Source organism: Vitis riparia, chromosome 3, assembly GCF_004353265.1.
Source record: "Vitis riparia cultivar Riparia Gloire de Montpellier isolate 1030 chromosome 3, EGFV_Vit.rip_1.0, whole genome shotgun sequence".
Taxonomy (NCBI): domain Eukaryota; kingdom Viridiplantae; phylum Streptophyta; class Magnoliopsida; order Vitales; family Vitaceae; genus Vitis; species Vitis riparia.
In genome coordinates this window covers 405940-419614 of record NC_048433.1, presented here as the reverse complement: position 1 = coordinate 419614, position 13675 = coordinate 405940, and the positions used below count along the sequence as shown (strand labels likewise).

The window sequence follows — 13675 nt, the reverse complement described above, 5'->3', positions numbered from 1 at the left end:
AAAAATAAATATTATAATCATTCTCATATTAAATATATCTTCATATTTAAATATTATACATGTTATATTTAATAAAATTTTACATATTAATATATTTATATTTATATTTATTTTTTATCATTTAATTTGACATATCAATTACATAAAATAAAATATTATTTAAATTTTGAATTATATTTGTATATTGTTAATTTCTTAAAATTAGTTTTAATTTTAATAAAATATAAATTATATATTTACGATGTTATTGGTTAGATCACCGGTTTAACCATTGAACCATGAATTAGTAATTTTTTCAATTCAATGACCGGTTCGATTTTTGAAACATCGAGAATAGCTATCGAATCATCCGTGGGCCTAGAAAGCAGCCTGGCCCATGAGTTCAGTTTCAGGGCCGAATTTGGCCCAGCCCTAGATTGGATCACTCGAGATGCGCCAAGCCCGGTTAAGGAGCCGAAATATCACACAACACAAGGTCATTATCAGGATATATATATATAAAAAAAGAAAGAGTTGCCTGTGATTCCCACCGGCTAATTTGCCCTCAAACCTGAGAGGCTCGTTGCCACTAATTTTACCTGGTTGCTTCAATCACTCCGTGTCTCCTCGGTGACGTTATCAGCAGTATCCTCACTGGCCTGAGAGGCTCAGCATCAGGTTCATCCCTCAGCTCTCTGCGCTGTGGCCCTATAATTAGGGTTTATGGGTCGTCATTTATTTATTTATTTTCCTGCTGGTTCCGTTTGTTTGATAATTGTGTTTGTGATAATTTTTTTTGTGTTTTATTTTTCCCAAGTTCATAATTAGGGCTTTTGATTTGATTGTTTGTGTAAAAAATTTCAAATCTATGTAGAACATATGAATTGGCACAACTTTCAAATGTAAATCTGCGGCGTGTATGGTAATGAATAATGTGGAGTCGGACGGAAGGTATATTTCCATTTGGTTAAATTTGGTAATTTACCTGACACCAAGGTTTCAAAGAGATGGTTAGAATTAGCTAATGATACTTGATATGGGTTTATAGTTTTTCATTTTTACTATTGGAGGAAATTGATTTTGAGATAGAGAATGTCACCCTCTCCTAATAGTGATTTTTGATGCATGTTTCATGGGTTCGGGTATGTGTGATACTTCATATATCAAATTTTAGTATATGGGGACTCGGGCAAAACGATAACATATCCTTCACAAACTAAAGAATTAATTGGTTAAAAGGGATGATATGATCCCCAAATTTGTAAATCCAACCCCTCCCATGTTTGAACTTGAAAAGTAATTCATTTTTAATATAAATGCCCTTCAACATTTCAATTATTTACATGTAGGTTTTAAAAGAGAGGTTTATTTTTACAAGAAAAAAATGAGGGCATTTTTGTCAAAAATAAGCTAAAAAAGGACATAGGGTTAGATTTACAAAGGGGGAGTTATTTCATCCCTTCTAATAAGATAAGCCTAAATTAAATCTCCCATTTGTTTTCTCATCTTCTATCCCTGTATAGAATAAAGTCAAAATAGTCAATATTCCAAGCAAAATGGGAGTATGAGGGCTCACATCCACAACCTTGTCATGTCAGTTGACATAGGTTTGTTTGTTGAAGTTGAAGAGTATCACAAATTTTGATAAATATTGATTTTTCAAAATGAGATATTTGATTTTTATCACTTTCAAATCCATGTTAGATTTGAGAATATGTTCTTAGATGTGGAAGATTGAGTTGCTTTTGTGTTTCATCTTTTGCACTCTTTTTTGTAAGACCGAAAATATCCCTACTTAATCTCTATCTACATGAAGCCGACTCTTGTGTGTTTGCTTTGTTTCATGTCTTAGATTGAAATTACGTGTCTATTATTATCTTCAATAAGCCAGTGAAGACTGGAATGAAACTATTTCTGGCATAGTTTTGAAAGGTGCACTTTAAGTGTGCCTAGGTTCAAGTCGTAACCACTCCCTAGTTATAGCGCCTCGCGTGCCAAGACATGCGCCTTATTGAAGAGGCGTGCCTTATCAACTTTACTCTTCCTTTGCAAATGCTTTTATTCTTGAAATCTCTAGTCGTATATTGAAAATTATATAATTTCATTATTTTTTTTATTGGATGCTTCTTTTAAATGTTTGGAATCTTAATTTTTTTATTGATTGGATTAAATTTTAAATCATGTTTTATAAAATTGATATTCATCCCAAGTTGCATTTCACTTCACTTAGGTGCATGCCTTGTGTTATGCCTTGCGCCTAAGCTATAGGAGACTTTTACACCTTAGGTGCGCCTTGTGCCTTTTAAAACCATGATTTCCGGTTGTTTTTTTCTTAGTGGCCTGAAATTTTCAGACAATTACATGAATTGTCAAATTAAAAAAGGTTATGTAGACTGTATGCTAGCTCTTATATATTATATTTCTATATCTTTATGATAAAAAATTTCCTAGTGAAACAAATCTTTCCTCAGTGATTGGACCCTTTAACAATCATTAGTGCATGCAAGTCCCTGATACAACATTGCATTATGTGAGTAATTGATACAACATTGCATTATGTGAGTCCTTGATACAACATTGCATTATGCGAGTCCTTGATACAACATTGCATTATGCGAGTCCTTGATACAACATTGCATTATGCGAGTCCTTGATACAACATTGCATTATGCTTTATTATTCTTGGTTGGAGTTAAGTATGTACTGTTGGATGTATAATGCTCTTGATTGGAAGGGGGGCTTCTAGATGCAAATTTATAGACTGCCATTTCTACTGCAGTTCAGCTAATCTTATTTGTGTAATTATTAATCTTTTAGTGATCTAAAGTTATGAAAACTGATTATTATACTCCTTAGGAAAATGGAATCAAGAAAAGGGCGTGGGGTTAAGGTGTCAAGGGAAAAGAAGAAACCATTGCCTTCATCCCATTTTGAGAGGGAAATCTGAAAATTAGAGTGTTCTATTAACTATAATAGCTCTCTGTTCATTGTTAGTGGAAAGGGGAGGGGTGCTGGGGATTAAGGGAAGGGGCTGCAGTTAGGCTCAGGAGGTTTTTGTGTCCAGAAGGGGTTTTCCTGTTGGGGTTGATGGTTGTTTGGGTGGTGGGCATTTGCTTTTCTCTTTTCCTTTTCTTGCTTGCCTTTGGGCCGTGAATGTATACTCTGTGTGTGCTTTATTGCGCCTATATGCAAGTGCCTTGATATATCCTGATTATCTATCAAAAAAGAAAGAAAAACTGATTATTATAAAGAAATGAAAATATATCTTTTTCTTTTCTGGGCATTCTTTCTTTATTATCAGCCCTTTTTCCTTCTTTCTTTCTCTCCTTTTCACCTTTTTCTATTTTACTGAAAGTTGTAGATTTCCTTTGGATTCAGAGATTTGATATTTCTATATCTTGAAATGGTTTGTGGCCTAGGTCTTAGAGTAGAATTGGAAACAAAAGGTTTCTCCATATTTTATATGATTTGTAAAGCTGGAGCTTGGGTGTGCTGCATATATATTTATCTGGGCTTTATAGTTTTGGGAGGCATTGCATGTGTGGAAATGGATGTTTGAATTGCTTACAACGGATAGTTGCTGAAGAATGGATTTGCTTGAGATAGAAACTTCTGGGTGCTGAGAAAGACGATATGTTATTGATATAAGATGGTTTGCTTGTTCAAAAATGTAGCCCTGGGATTTAGTGTCTTTTATTTTTTAAGAGAATCGTATGAAGGTTGGATTTGGACTCATGGTATGGTATTGGTTGTCTGGTTGTAATGTGGACAGGGAGGAGGCAGCAGGTGGCAGCTGTAGTGGTGGTGGTTTTATTTTTGCAATCAGTGGTGGTTGGTGTTTAGAAGGAGAAATTAGAGAATGAGCTCAGGAAGCCAGAGCAGGAGTAGGAGCCCGCAGGATCGCAAGATCCGCACTGATCGCTTGTCCTATCGTAATGCACCTTATAGGAGAGATTCCCGTCGGGGCTTCAGGTTTTCTGATTTTCAATCATTTATTATTATTTCTTCTTCTTCTTGACTACCTTATATAAAGATTTGTTGGCTGGAAGGGTAAAAGAAAGGAAAAGACAAACTTTTTGTGTGTATATATTTTTCTTGAGTTAGATTTGGAAACCGATGATTGTTGCAATTATTTTTAATGAAGCTTCTACTTGAAAGTGCTATCAAGGATCTTTTAAGTTCAACCTCCATAATTTTGTTTCTGAATTTCTACCAAGCTGATGATTGGTGTGCCCCCTTTTTTGCTAGCTGCTTAATACATCTTTATTTGCCAATCAAGACGAGGGGGTAAAAACCTATTACTTGGGAATTTACTGAGTTTATCCAAACAACGGGGGAAAAAAGTTTTATTACCTAATTTATGTTGTAACTCATGTGGTCTGTGTGATTGTTTGCCTAGTTTTATTGGAAATATAAATGCTGGAGTATTTTGTGTTCTGGGTAGTGAATAAGATTTTCCATGTTTCTCCGCTGGATTCTTGAACTGCTGAGCTGGGTATGTCTGGCTTGGAATCATGCCTTTTTCCTACTTCATGGAATGCAAGTCAAAATAGTAGCTTTTAGATTCTGAATATCCATTCAATGTGATTTCTCATGACCGCAGTTTCTGATTTTCTTAATGTGAACTGTGCAGTTCTGAAGTTATTCTACTGACTGTGATGCAAAGCAGCACTAGATAACTCTAGACGTTGCTGTCTTCATCATTCTATTATTTATATTGGTGACCAAGGTTTACGTGGGGTTATGGTTTTAGGTTTGTAAACAGGGCAGCCAGTTAGTGGGTTTCAAAGTACGATTTTGAAAGTAGTAAGAAGTTGGAATTCAAGAGAACTGCCTTCTGTGAGTTTTAGGTATCAGATAGTTTTGGGGTTTTAGGTGTTTGTATAATACCTAAAGGTCAAAAGAGGGAGGAAACTATAATCTTGTCTTTGCTGCTCTATAATCAGACCCAAACACAAGTTCCATCAATTCTCCAATCTCATATTCCTACATAGCGCTTAAGTTACAGAGACAAAATTTTGTGGTCTTGAAAAAACCTTCTAAAAACATCACCAACTAATAAGAGAAACAAAGCTGGATTCAGATTTCCCCAAAATAGCAAGTTCTTGAATGCTCCTAATCCTTTTTCTGGATTTTAGAGAAAACATTTATTGGGACTCAAATGGAAACTCAATTAAATAGGAACATTAGAACATTGAAAATTTTAATTTTTCAGAGTGGCTTCTTTGTACAGAAGTGTTGTGGTTAGGACCATATCCAATATGGATATGCAGGGCCCTCTGCTTATTAGGATTGACCTTGGGTAATGGCTCTCTGACCATAAATGTGAGTTAGAGTCAAATCCTGATAAGAAACAAACTAATAAACAAACAACTACTTACCTGGATATGAAACCATCTTTATCATGAATATTACATAAGATATCCTTACGTGGATTATAATAATTCTAATACAAAAGAAATCTCTACAAACCTAGTTTCCCTCCTTATTGTTAATATGCTTGGCAGGTTACTTTGTTTTAGGTTACCCTTCCAGTGGGACCATTTTTTGGAAAAAAATTTATTTTTATCTGTAGAGGAAGGGGTGGGGGCTGTAGCATTCCTATCATTTTAAGCATTTGGGGACCTTGTATTCATCCTGTACTTTGGTGTGCCCTTTTTTTATTGTTGCTGTTATCACTTTTGTTGGTCAATCAGGGAAAAAAAACTGTCATTTTAAAGGCCATTCAATGATAAAATGATACTTGACTAGTTTTGCAATTGATGAAACTTGATTTTTGCACGTGTTTGCTAGATCCCCCCAATGTAATATATGGAAATGTGATTCTTTTTAACAACTTTTTGGCATTTCTGGTGAATATCATTTTTCTCTTTTTCCCGTGCTTATGCTCTTCTGTTTCACTAGTTCAAACTGCTAAAGCAGCATAAAGAATAAGGTGACTATTGCTATAAAAATTTGATTTGCCTGTCTTTATAAAATTTTTGTTCTGCATGTAGTATGTTCTGCTTTATACTGATCATAGCTTGATTTTATCCCCAGCCAAGGCAATCTGTGCAAGAACTGCAAGCGACCAGGTCATTATGCTAGAGAATGCCCTAATGTGGCAGTTTGTCATAATTGTAGCCTTCCAGGGTAAGTTTATTTCTCATGCACTACTTGCAAAATTGGAAACATAGATATTCTTCTAGCTTGACTTGTAAATTGAGAACATGTGTATTCCATTCACTAATCAAATTTACAAACCAAAGAATCCCCTTTGCATTTGGTATTGTGGTATGGTAGTTCTGGTTGGTGGTTTCTGTAAACTACTGATATTCTGGGATGAAGAGCACAAGATTGGCACTTGCTTTCAGTCCTCCTTATGAGGACTTACCCTACCCTTCAGATAATGCTTGAATTGCAAACCTTGCAAGAACTTCTGCCTGAACACCCACTTCCATGCCGTTGAAATTTGGCATTCAAAGTTAGGGTTTTTAATTTAGGAAAGTATTTTAGGAATAAAAAAGGAGAGATCATTTAGGATGATTCAGTTTCCTAATTTTAGGAGAGAATCAAGCTAGATTGATATTTTCTTATTCAGTCTTTTGTGTATATATATGTGTATGGTGTGTACCTAAAAAATCAATAAAGGAATTCAGAAATTCTTCATGGTATCAGAGCCAGTTTTCTGAAACCCTAATCCCTTCTGGCCACCTCTTATTCAGGCCATCATTCATTCCGGCCAAATCTCTCTGGCCATCTCTCAATCCGACCATCTCTCATTCCGGTCATCAGTCCCTGTTCTCAGAGCCAAGGGAGAAAACGCTTTCCGGTCGGTCGAATCGTCGTCAGAAAACATTCACCGCCGGCGACTTTTCTGGCGAACTTTTCCGGTGAATTTTTCCGGCGAACTTTTCCGGCGACGGTTTTTTTCACACCGCAAGGAGCGTCTGGAGGAGATCTACAACTTTTCCCAAAACACCGGAGCCAGAAAACCATCCACGCACCGCCCACGCGCGTTTTTCCGGCCGGCGACTGCATCTCACGCGTGAGCCACTTTCCGGCGACGCGCTTCCTACTCCAAGCTCGCCTGATGCCGACCAGCCACCCTACGTACCTGTTTCTGCCATCCAAGCCCTGCACGTGCCTCTTTTGGGGTCCTTTTGCCTCCGCGAGCCCTCCGATCAGTTTTTCCGACGTCCTCCGACTATTTTTCCTCAACTCCAATCGCTGCACGTGCCTTGGGAAGTGTTCTTCTACCTTTCCGGTCCATGACAAAATACGGAATGGCATCATCACAAGTATCCAGCGTCACGTCACCAGAATTAGGAAGCAGATCTGAAATTCCAAACCTTGGTGGCAGTGATTCCTCTCCTATTCTCATCACAGGACACAAATTAAATGGCCATAACTATTTACAGTGGTCACAATCTGTGTTGCTGTTCATTTGCGGTAAAGGAAAGGATGAGTACCTCACTGGAGAAGCAGCCATGCCAGAAACTACAGAACCGGGTTTCAGGAAGTGGAAGATTGAAAACAGCATGATCATGTCATGGCTTATCAATTCCATGAACAATGACATAGGTGAAAATTTCTTGCTGTTTAGGACTGCAAAGGACATATGGGATGCAGCCAAAGAAACTTACTCAAGTTCTGAAAATATTTCAGAACTTTTTCAGGTTGAATCAGCCCTACATGACTTCCGCCAAGGAGAGCAGACAGTTACTCAGTATTACAACACACTCACAAGGTACTGGCAGCACCTTGACTTATTCGAGACTCACTCATGGAAATGTCCTGATGATGCAGCAACATATAGGAAAATTGTGGAACAAAAGAGACTGTTCAAGTTTTTCCTAGGACTAAACAGGGAATTGGATGATGTTAGAGGCCGAATCATGGGCATTAAACCCCTGCCAAGTCTCAGGGAGGCTTTTTCAGAGGTTAGGCGTGAAGAAAGTAGAAAGAAAGTGATGATGGGATCCAAAGAGCAACTTGCCCCAACATTGGATGCCTCTGCCCTTGCTGCTCGGTCATTTAATAGTAGTGGTGAAGATCGTCAGAAACGGGATAGACCTTGGTGTGATTATTGTAAGAAACCAGGCCATTATAAGGAGACTTGCTGGAAGCTTCATGGCAAACCGGCTAATTGGAAACCAAAGCCACGGTCTGACAGAGATGGCAGAGCACACGTGGCTGCCAACTCTGAGAGCACATCTGTTCCCGAGCCGAGTCCATTCAACAAAGAGCAGATGGAGATGCTACAGAAACTATTAAGCCAAGTTGGCAGTGGCAGTACTACCGGTGTAGCCTTCACTGCTAATCGAGGAGGAATGAAGTCGTGGATAGTGGACACAGGTGCTTCTGATCACATGACAGGAGATGCTGCCATTCTTCAAAATTACAAGCCAAGTAATGGTCATTCATCGGTCCATATTGCTGATGGTTCAAAGTCAAAAATTGTCGGGACAGGTTTTATAAAACTTACTAAAGACTTATATCTTGACTCTATCCTCCATGTTCCAAACTTGGATTGTAATCTTTTGTCCATTAGCAAATTGGCCCGTGATCTCCAATGTGTTACTAAATTTTATCCAAACTTGTGTGTTTTTCAGGACTTGAAATCGGGGAAGATGATTGGCAGTGCTGAACTGTGGCCAATTCTCAAACCAAGTCTCTCAAGCAAGTTGCGTACAGTCTCAGAGTATGTTAGAGTCTTTCAATTCTGTGTCAAATTCTAAGGTCAATAAAGATAGTGAGATTATAATGTTACACTATCGCCTTGGTCATCCTAGCTTTGTTTACCTTGCAAAATTGTTTCCCAAATTATTTATCAATAAAAATCCAGCATCTTATCACTGTGAAATTTGTCAGTTTGCAAAGCATACTCGAACAGTCTATCCTCAAATCCCATACAAACCTTCGACTGTTTTCTCTCTAGTACATAGTGATGTGTGGGGTCCCTCCAGGATAAAAAATATTTCTGGCACTCGATGGTTTGTGACATTCGTTGATGATCATACACGGGTAACATGAGTTTTCCTTATGAAAGAAAAGTCAGAGGTCGGACACATTTTTCAAACCTTCCATCTTATGGTTCAAAATCAATTCAATTCCAAAATTCAAGTCCTCAAGTCAGATAATGCAGAGGAATACTTTACTAGTAGTCTCAGTACTTATCTTCAAAATCACGGCATTATCCACATAAGTTCTTGCGTTGACACCCCACAACAAAATGGGGTGGCTGAACGCAAGAATAGACATCTCTTGGAGGTTACCCGGTGCCTTATGTTTTCCTTTAATGTTCCAAACTATTTATGGGGGGAAGCTATTCTCACAGCTACTTATTTGATTAACCGTATGCCATCTAGAGTGCTTACCTTTCAATCCCCACGTCAACTTTTCTTAAAACAATTTCCTCACACCCGTGCAGCCTCTTCTGATTTGCCACTCAAAGTATTTGGTTGCACGACATTCGTTCATGTGTATCCTCAAAATCGTAGCAAATTTGCTCCTCGAGCCAATAAGTGCATTTTCCTAGGGTATTCTCCAACCCAAAAAGGGTACAAATGCTATTCTCCAACCAACAAAAGATTTTACACCACCATAGACGTCTCTTTCTTTGAACATGTCTTCTTCTATCCCAAATCTCATGTTCAGGGGGAGAGCATGAATGAACATCAAGTTTAGGAGTCTCTTCTTGAGGGTGTACCTTCTTTTCACTCAGAGTCACCAAATCCTTTCCAATTCGCGCCCACTGAGTTGTCCACACCCATACCGTCATCAGTCCAGCCAGCCCAGCACACAAATGTTCCTTCTCCTGTGACCATCCAGTCTCCCATGCCTATTCAACCTATAGCCCCACAACTTGCTAGTGAGAACTTACAAGTTTACATCAGGAGGAGGAAAAGACAGGAATTAGAGCACGGATCACAGTCAACATGTGGCCAATATATTGACTCCAATTCAAGTCTTCCTGAAGAGAACATAGGTGATGATAGGGCTGGAGAGGTGTTAATTCTCAGCATTGATGATTCTACTCTGCCTATTGCATTGAGGAAGGGTGTTAGGAGATGTACAGATCATCCAATTGGGAATTATGTTACATATGAAGGGCTATCACCATCTTACAGAGCATTTGCTACTTCTCTTGATGATACTCAGGTTCCCAACACAATACAAGAGACATTAAAAATTTCAGAATGGAAGAAGGCAGTACAAGATGAGATTGATGCACTTGAGAAGAATGGACGTGGACTATCACAGATTTGCCGGTTGGGAAGAGGCCCGTGGGGTGCAAGTGGATTTTCACCATAAAATACAAAGCAGATGGATCAGTCGAGAGATTCAAGGCTCGTTTGGTAGTTAGAGGGTTTACACAATCCTATGGGATAGACTATCAGGAGACTTTTGCTCCCGTTGCAAAACTGAACACTATCAGGATTCTTCTCTCATTGGCTGTCAATCAAGATTGGTGCTTGCAACAACTGGACATAAAAAATGCGTTTCTAAATGGTGACCTAGAAGAGGAAGTCTACATGGAAATACCACCTGGTTTCGAAGGAAGTATGGCAAAGAATCAGGTTTGCAAACTCCAAAAATCCTTGTACGGCCTTAAACAATCTCCCCGAGCCTGGTTTGATGGATTCACAAAAGCAGTCCTGAAGCTGGGCTACAAACAAGGTCAGGCTGATCATACTCTATTTGTCAAGAAGTCTCATGCCGGGAAAATGGCCATATTGATAGTCTATGTTGATGATATTATTCTATCTGGGAATGATATGGAGGAATTACAGAATTTGAAGAAGTATTTGTCAGAGGTGTTTGAAGTTAAAGACCTTGGAAATTTGAAATATTTCCTTGGTATGGAAGTGGCTAGATCAAGAAGGGAATTGTAGTCTCTCAAAGAAATACATACTCGATCTTCTTAAGGAGAGCCGGTATGCTTGGATGCAAACCAATCTGATACTCCTATGGATAGTCAGAAGAAACTTGGTATCGAGAAAAGAAAGTACACCGGGTAGACAGGGGGAGATATCAGCGGCTCGTCGGGCGCTTGATTTATCCCTCACACACTCGGCCAGATATTGGCTTTGCAATGAGTGCTGTAAATCAATTCATGCACAGCCCCACTGAGGAACACATGGAAGCAGTCTACAGGATTCTTAGATATTTAAAAATGACACCAGGGAAAGGTCTAATTCTTCAGAAAGACAGAGAACCGTGACACTGAAGTATACTCAGATACGGATTGGGCAGGAAACATCATTGACAGGCGGTCCACTTCTGGATATTGTTCTTTTGTCTGGGGAAATCTTGTTACCTGGAGGAGTAAGAAGCAATCAGTTGTAGCCAGAAGTAGTGCAGAAGCTGAGTACAGAGCTCTTGCACAGGGAATCTATGAAGGGATTTGGATAAAAAGGGTTCTTAGTGAACTGGGGCAAACGAGTTCATCTCCAATTCTGATGATGTGTGATAATCAAGCAGCTATAAGCATAGCAAAGAACCCCGTGCATCATGACAGGACCAAGCACGTTGAGATTGACAGACACTTCATCACAGAGAAGGTGACTAGTGAGACGGTTAGATTGAACTATGTTCCTACCAAGCACCAAACCGCAGACATCCTCACCAAAGCTTTACCTAGGCCTAACTTTGAAGACTTAACTTGCAAGCTGGGATTATATGATATATATTCTCCAGCTTGAGGGGGAGTGTTGAAATTTGGCATTCAAAGTTAGGGTTTTTAATTTAGGAAAGTATTTTAGGAATAAAAAAGGAGAGATCATTTAGGATGATTCAGTTTCCTAATTTTAGGAGAGAATCAAGCTAGATTGATATTTTCTTATTCAGTCTTTTGTGTATATATATGTGTATGGTGTGTACCTAAAAAATCAATAAAGGAATTCAGAAATTCTTCACATGCGATGTCCATACCTGCAACCTTTTGGATAATCACCATCTAGGTTCCAGAATTTCTTAACAAACATGCGTTTATAAAACGAATCTATGAAGTGGTGGGCTCAAGTTTTAAGAGGAGGCCTTCCTCTGCTTCTCGCTATGAAAGGGAACTTCGATAGTTGGAATGCTCCATTAGCTACAATCATTCAAGTGGAAATGGGAGAAGGAGCAGGAATTGTGGGTGGGATTTGGTTTCTGAGTGCCCAGGCTGTTGTAAAGGTGAGGGGATGGGAGGTGGAGAGGAAGAGGATGTTTACATTCTCTTCACGGTGCTTGTCTTGCTTGTTTCTTCAAGGGGGTGGTGGGTAAGTGCACCAGGTGGTGGCTTGGGGGTGTGGTCATTGGTGAAGCAAGCAGTAGTTGTTCGTTTTCCTAGGTGGTTTGTTAGCCCTGGTCAGGTAGCAGAATGCAGACTAGGTTAAGTAGTTTGGGAGCCCTTGTTTCAATGATCCTTAGGGCGTTGTCTTTGTTTTAGGTTGTGGTTTGTTGTTTTTTTCCTTTAGCCTACTTTTTGGTGCTCTTTGTATACTCCATATGTACTTGGTGTGCCTTTTCTTTACGCTTTTAATATACTTATATTTACCTATAAAAAAAATAAAATCAAATAAAATCAAACGAATCTATGATTTTTTGAAAGGCAAAATAGTGCCCTGTTTTCAAATGAGAAGCTGCTTTACTGGAGAATTCTGAATTTGAAAGACATATGTGCCTCATTTATCATGCTTGAATGATAATTGATTACCATCTGTCTACTATGAGAATGAAGTCTTCTTGGTCTTATCCCTATTGAAGCAAATTTGGGTTTCTAAACTTATAGAACCCAAAATTTCAATGGTTTTATGTTATTAGGTTGGGTTTTCATCTTAATCATGCATACAAATTTTTGAACAGGCACATTGCATCAGAATGCACCACGAGATCACTATGTTGGAACTGTCAAGAACCAGGCCATACAGCTAGCAATTGTCCAAACGAGGGCATCTGCCACACCTGTGGTAAGACTGGACACCTCGCTAGAGACTGCTCAGCTCCCCCAGTTCCCCCCGGGGACCTGAGGCTGTGCAATAACTGCTACAAGCAAGGCCATATTGCTGCTGACTGCACAAATGACAAGGCTTGCAACAACTGTAGGAAAACAGGTCACCTGGCACGCGATTGTCGCAATGATCCTGTATGCAACCTCTGCAATGTTTCTGGGCATGTGGCTAGACAGTGTCCCAAGGCTAACGTTCTGGGAGACAGGGGTGGTGGGCCTCGCAGCAGTGGGTTCCGAGACATCGTATGTAGGAACTGCCAGCAGCTGGGTCATATGAGCAGGGATTGCGCGGCCCCCTTGATGATCTGTCGCAACTGTGGAGGTCGAGGTCACATGGCATTTGAGTGTCCTTCTGGGAGGTTTATGGACCGCTTTCCCAGGAGGTACTGATATCGATTTTATGGCTGGTAGTTCATATATGACTGATTCTGCTCCTCCTTTGAGGAGAGATTGCTCATCCAGTTTTCAGATTAGGTTTAGGTTGAAACATGATACATATTTGCCTTGTTGGAACTCTGAACTTTATGTGGTTTGAATGTTGTGGTTTTGACATTGTGCCTTCCCATCTGCTTAGAACTATAATACCTCCTTTTGTTTTATAAAAGCACCTCCCTTTGGGTTTGGGGTCCAAACTCCACTTCGATTGAAAAAAAACATATAGCAATCCAAAGATATTAGGCTAAGGTTTGAGCCTTTGTGGAAATCTAAACCCACTTATTA

The 13675-nt window shown here is 39.2% G+C and overlaps 1 protein-coding gene across 1 annotated transcript; it reads left to right on the top strand.

Annotated features, from left to right (window-relative positions):
- Nucleotides 1-515: 515 nt before the first annotated feature.
- Nucleotides 516-13658, top strand: LOC117911248 (zinc finger protein GIS2-like). Its single transcript, XM_034825546.1, has 4 exons — nt 516-657; nt 3752-3951; nt 6019-6111; nt 12811-13658. Exons 2-4 carry the CDS (start codon nt 3839-3841, stop codon nt 13343-13345), a joined length of 741 nt encoding a protein of 246 aa, XP_034681437.1. The 5' UTR covers nt 516-657; nt 3752-3838; the 3' UTR covers nt 13346-13658.
- The last annotated feature ends 17 nt before the right edge of the window (nt 13659-13675 follow it).

Coding starts and splice junctions, on each gene's coding strand:
- LOC117911248 (XM_034825546.1), top strand. CDS start 3,839: ATGAGCTCAGGAAGCCAGAGCAGGAGTAGGAGCCCGCAGGATCGCAAG. Junction 3,952..6,018: donor GATTCCCGTCGGGGCTTCAG/GTTTTCTGATTT, acceptor TTTTATCCCCAG/CCAAGGCAATCTGTGCAAGA. Junction 6,112..12,810: donor CATAATTGTAGCCTTCCAGG/GTAAGTTTATTT, acceptor ATTTTTGAACAG/GCACATTGCATCAGAATGCA.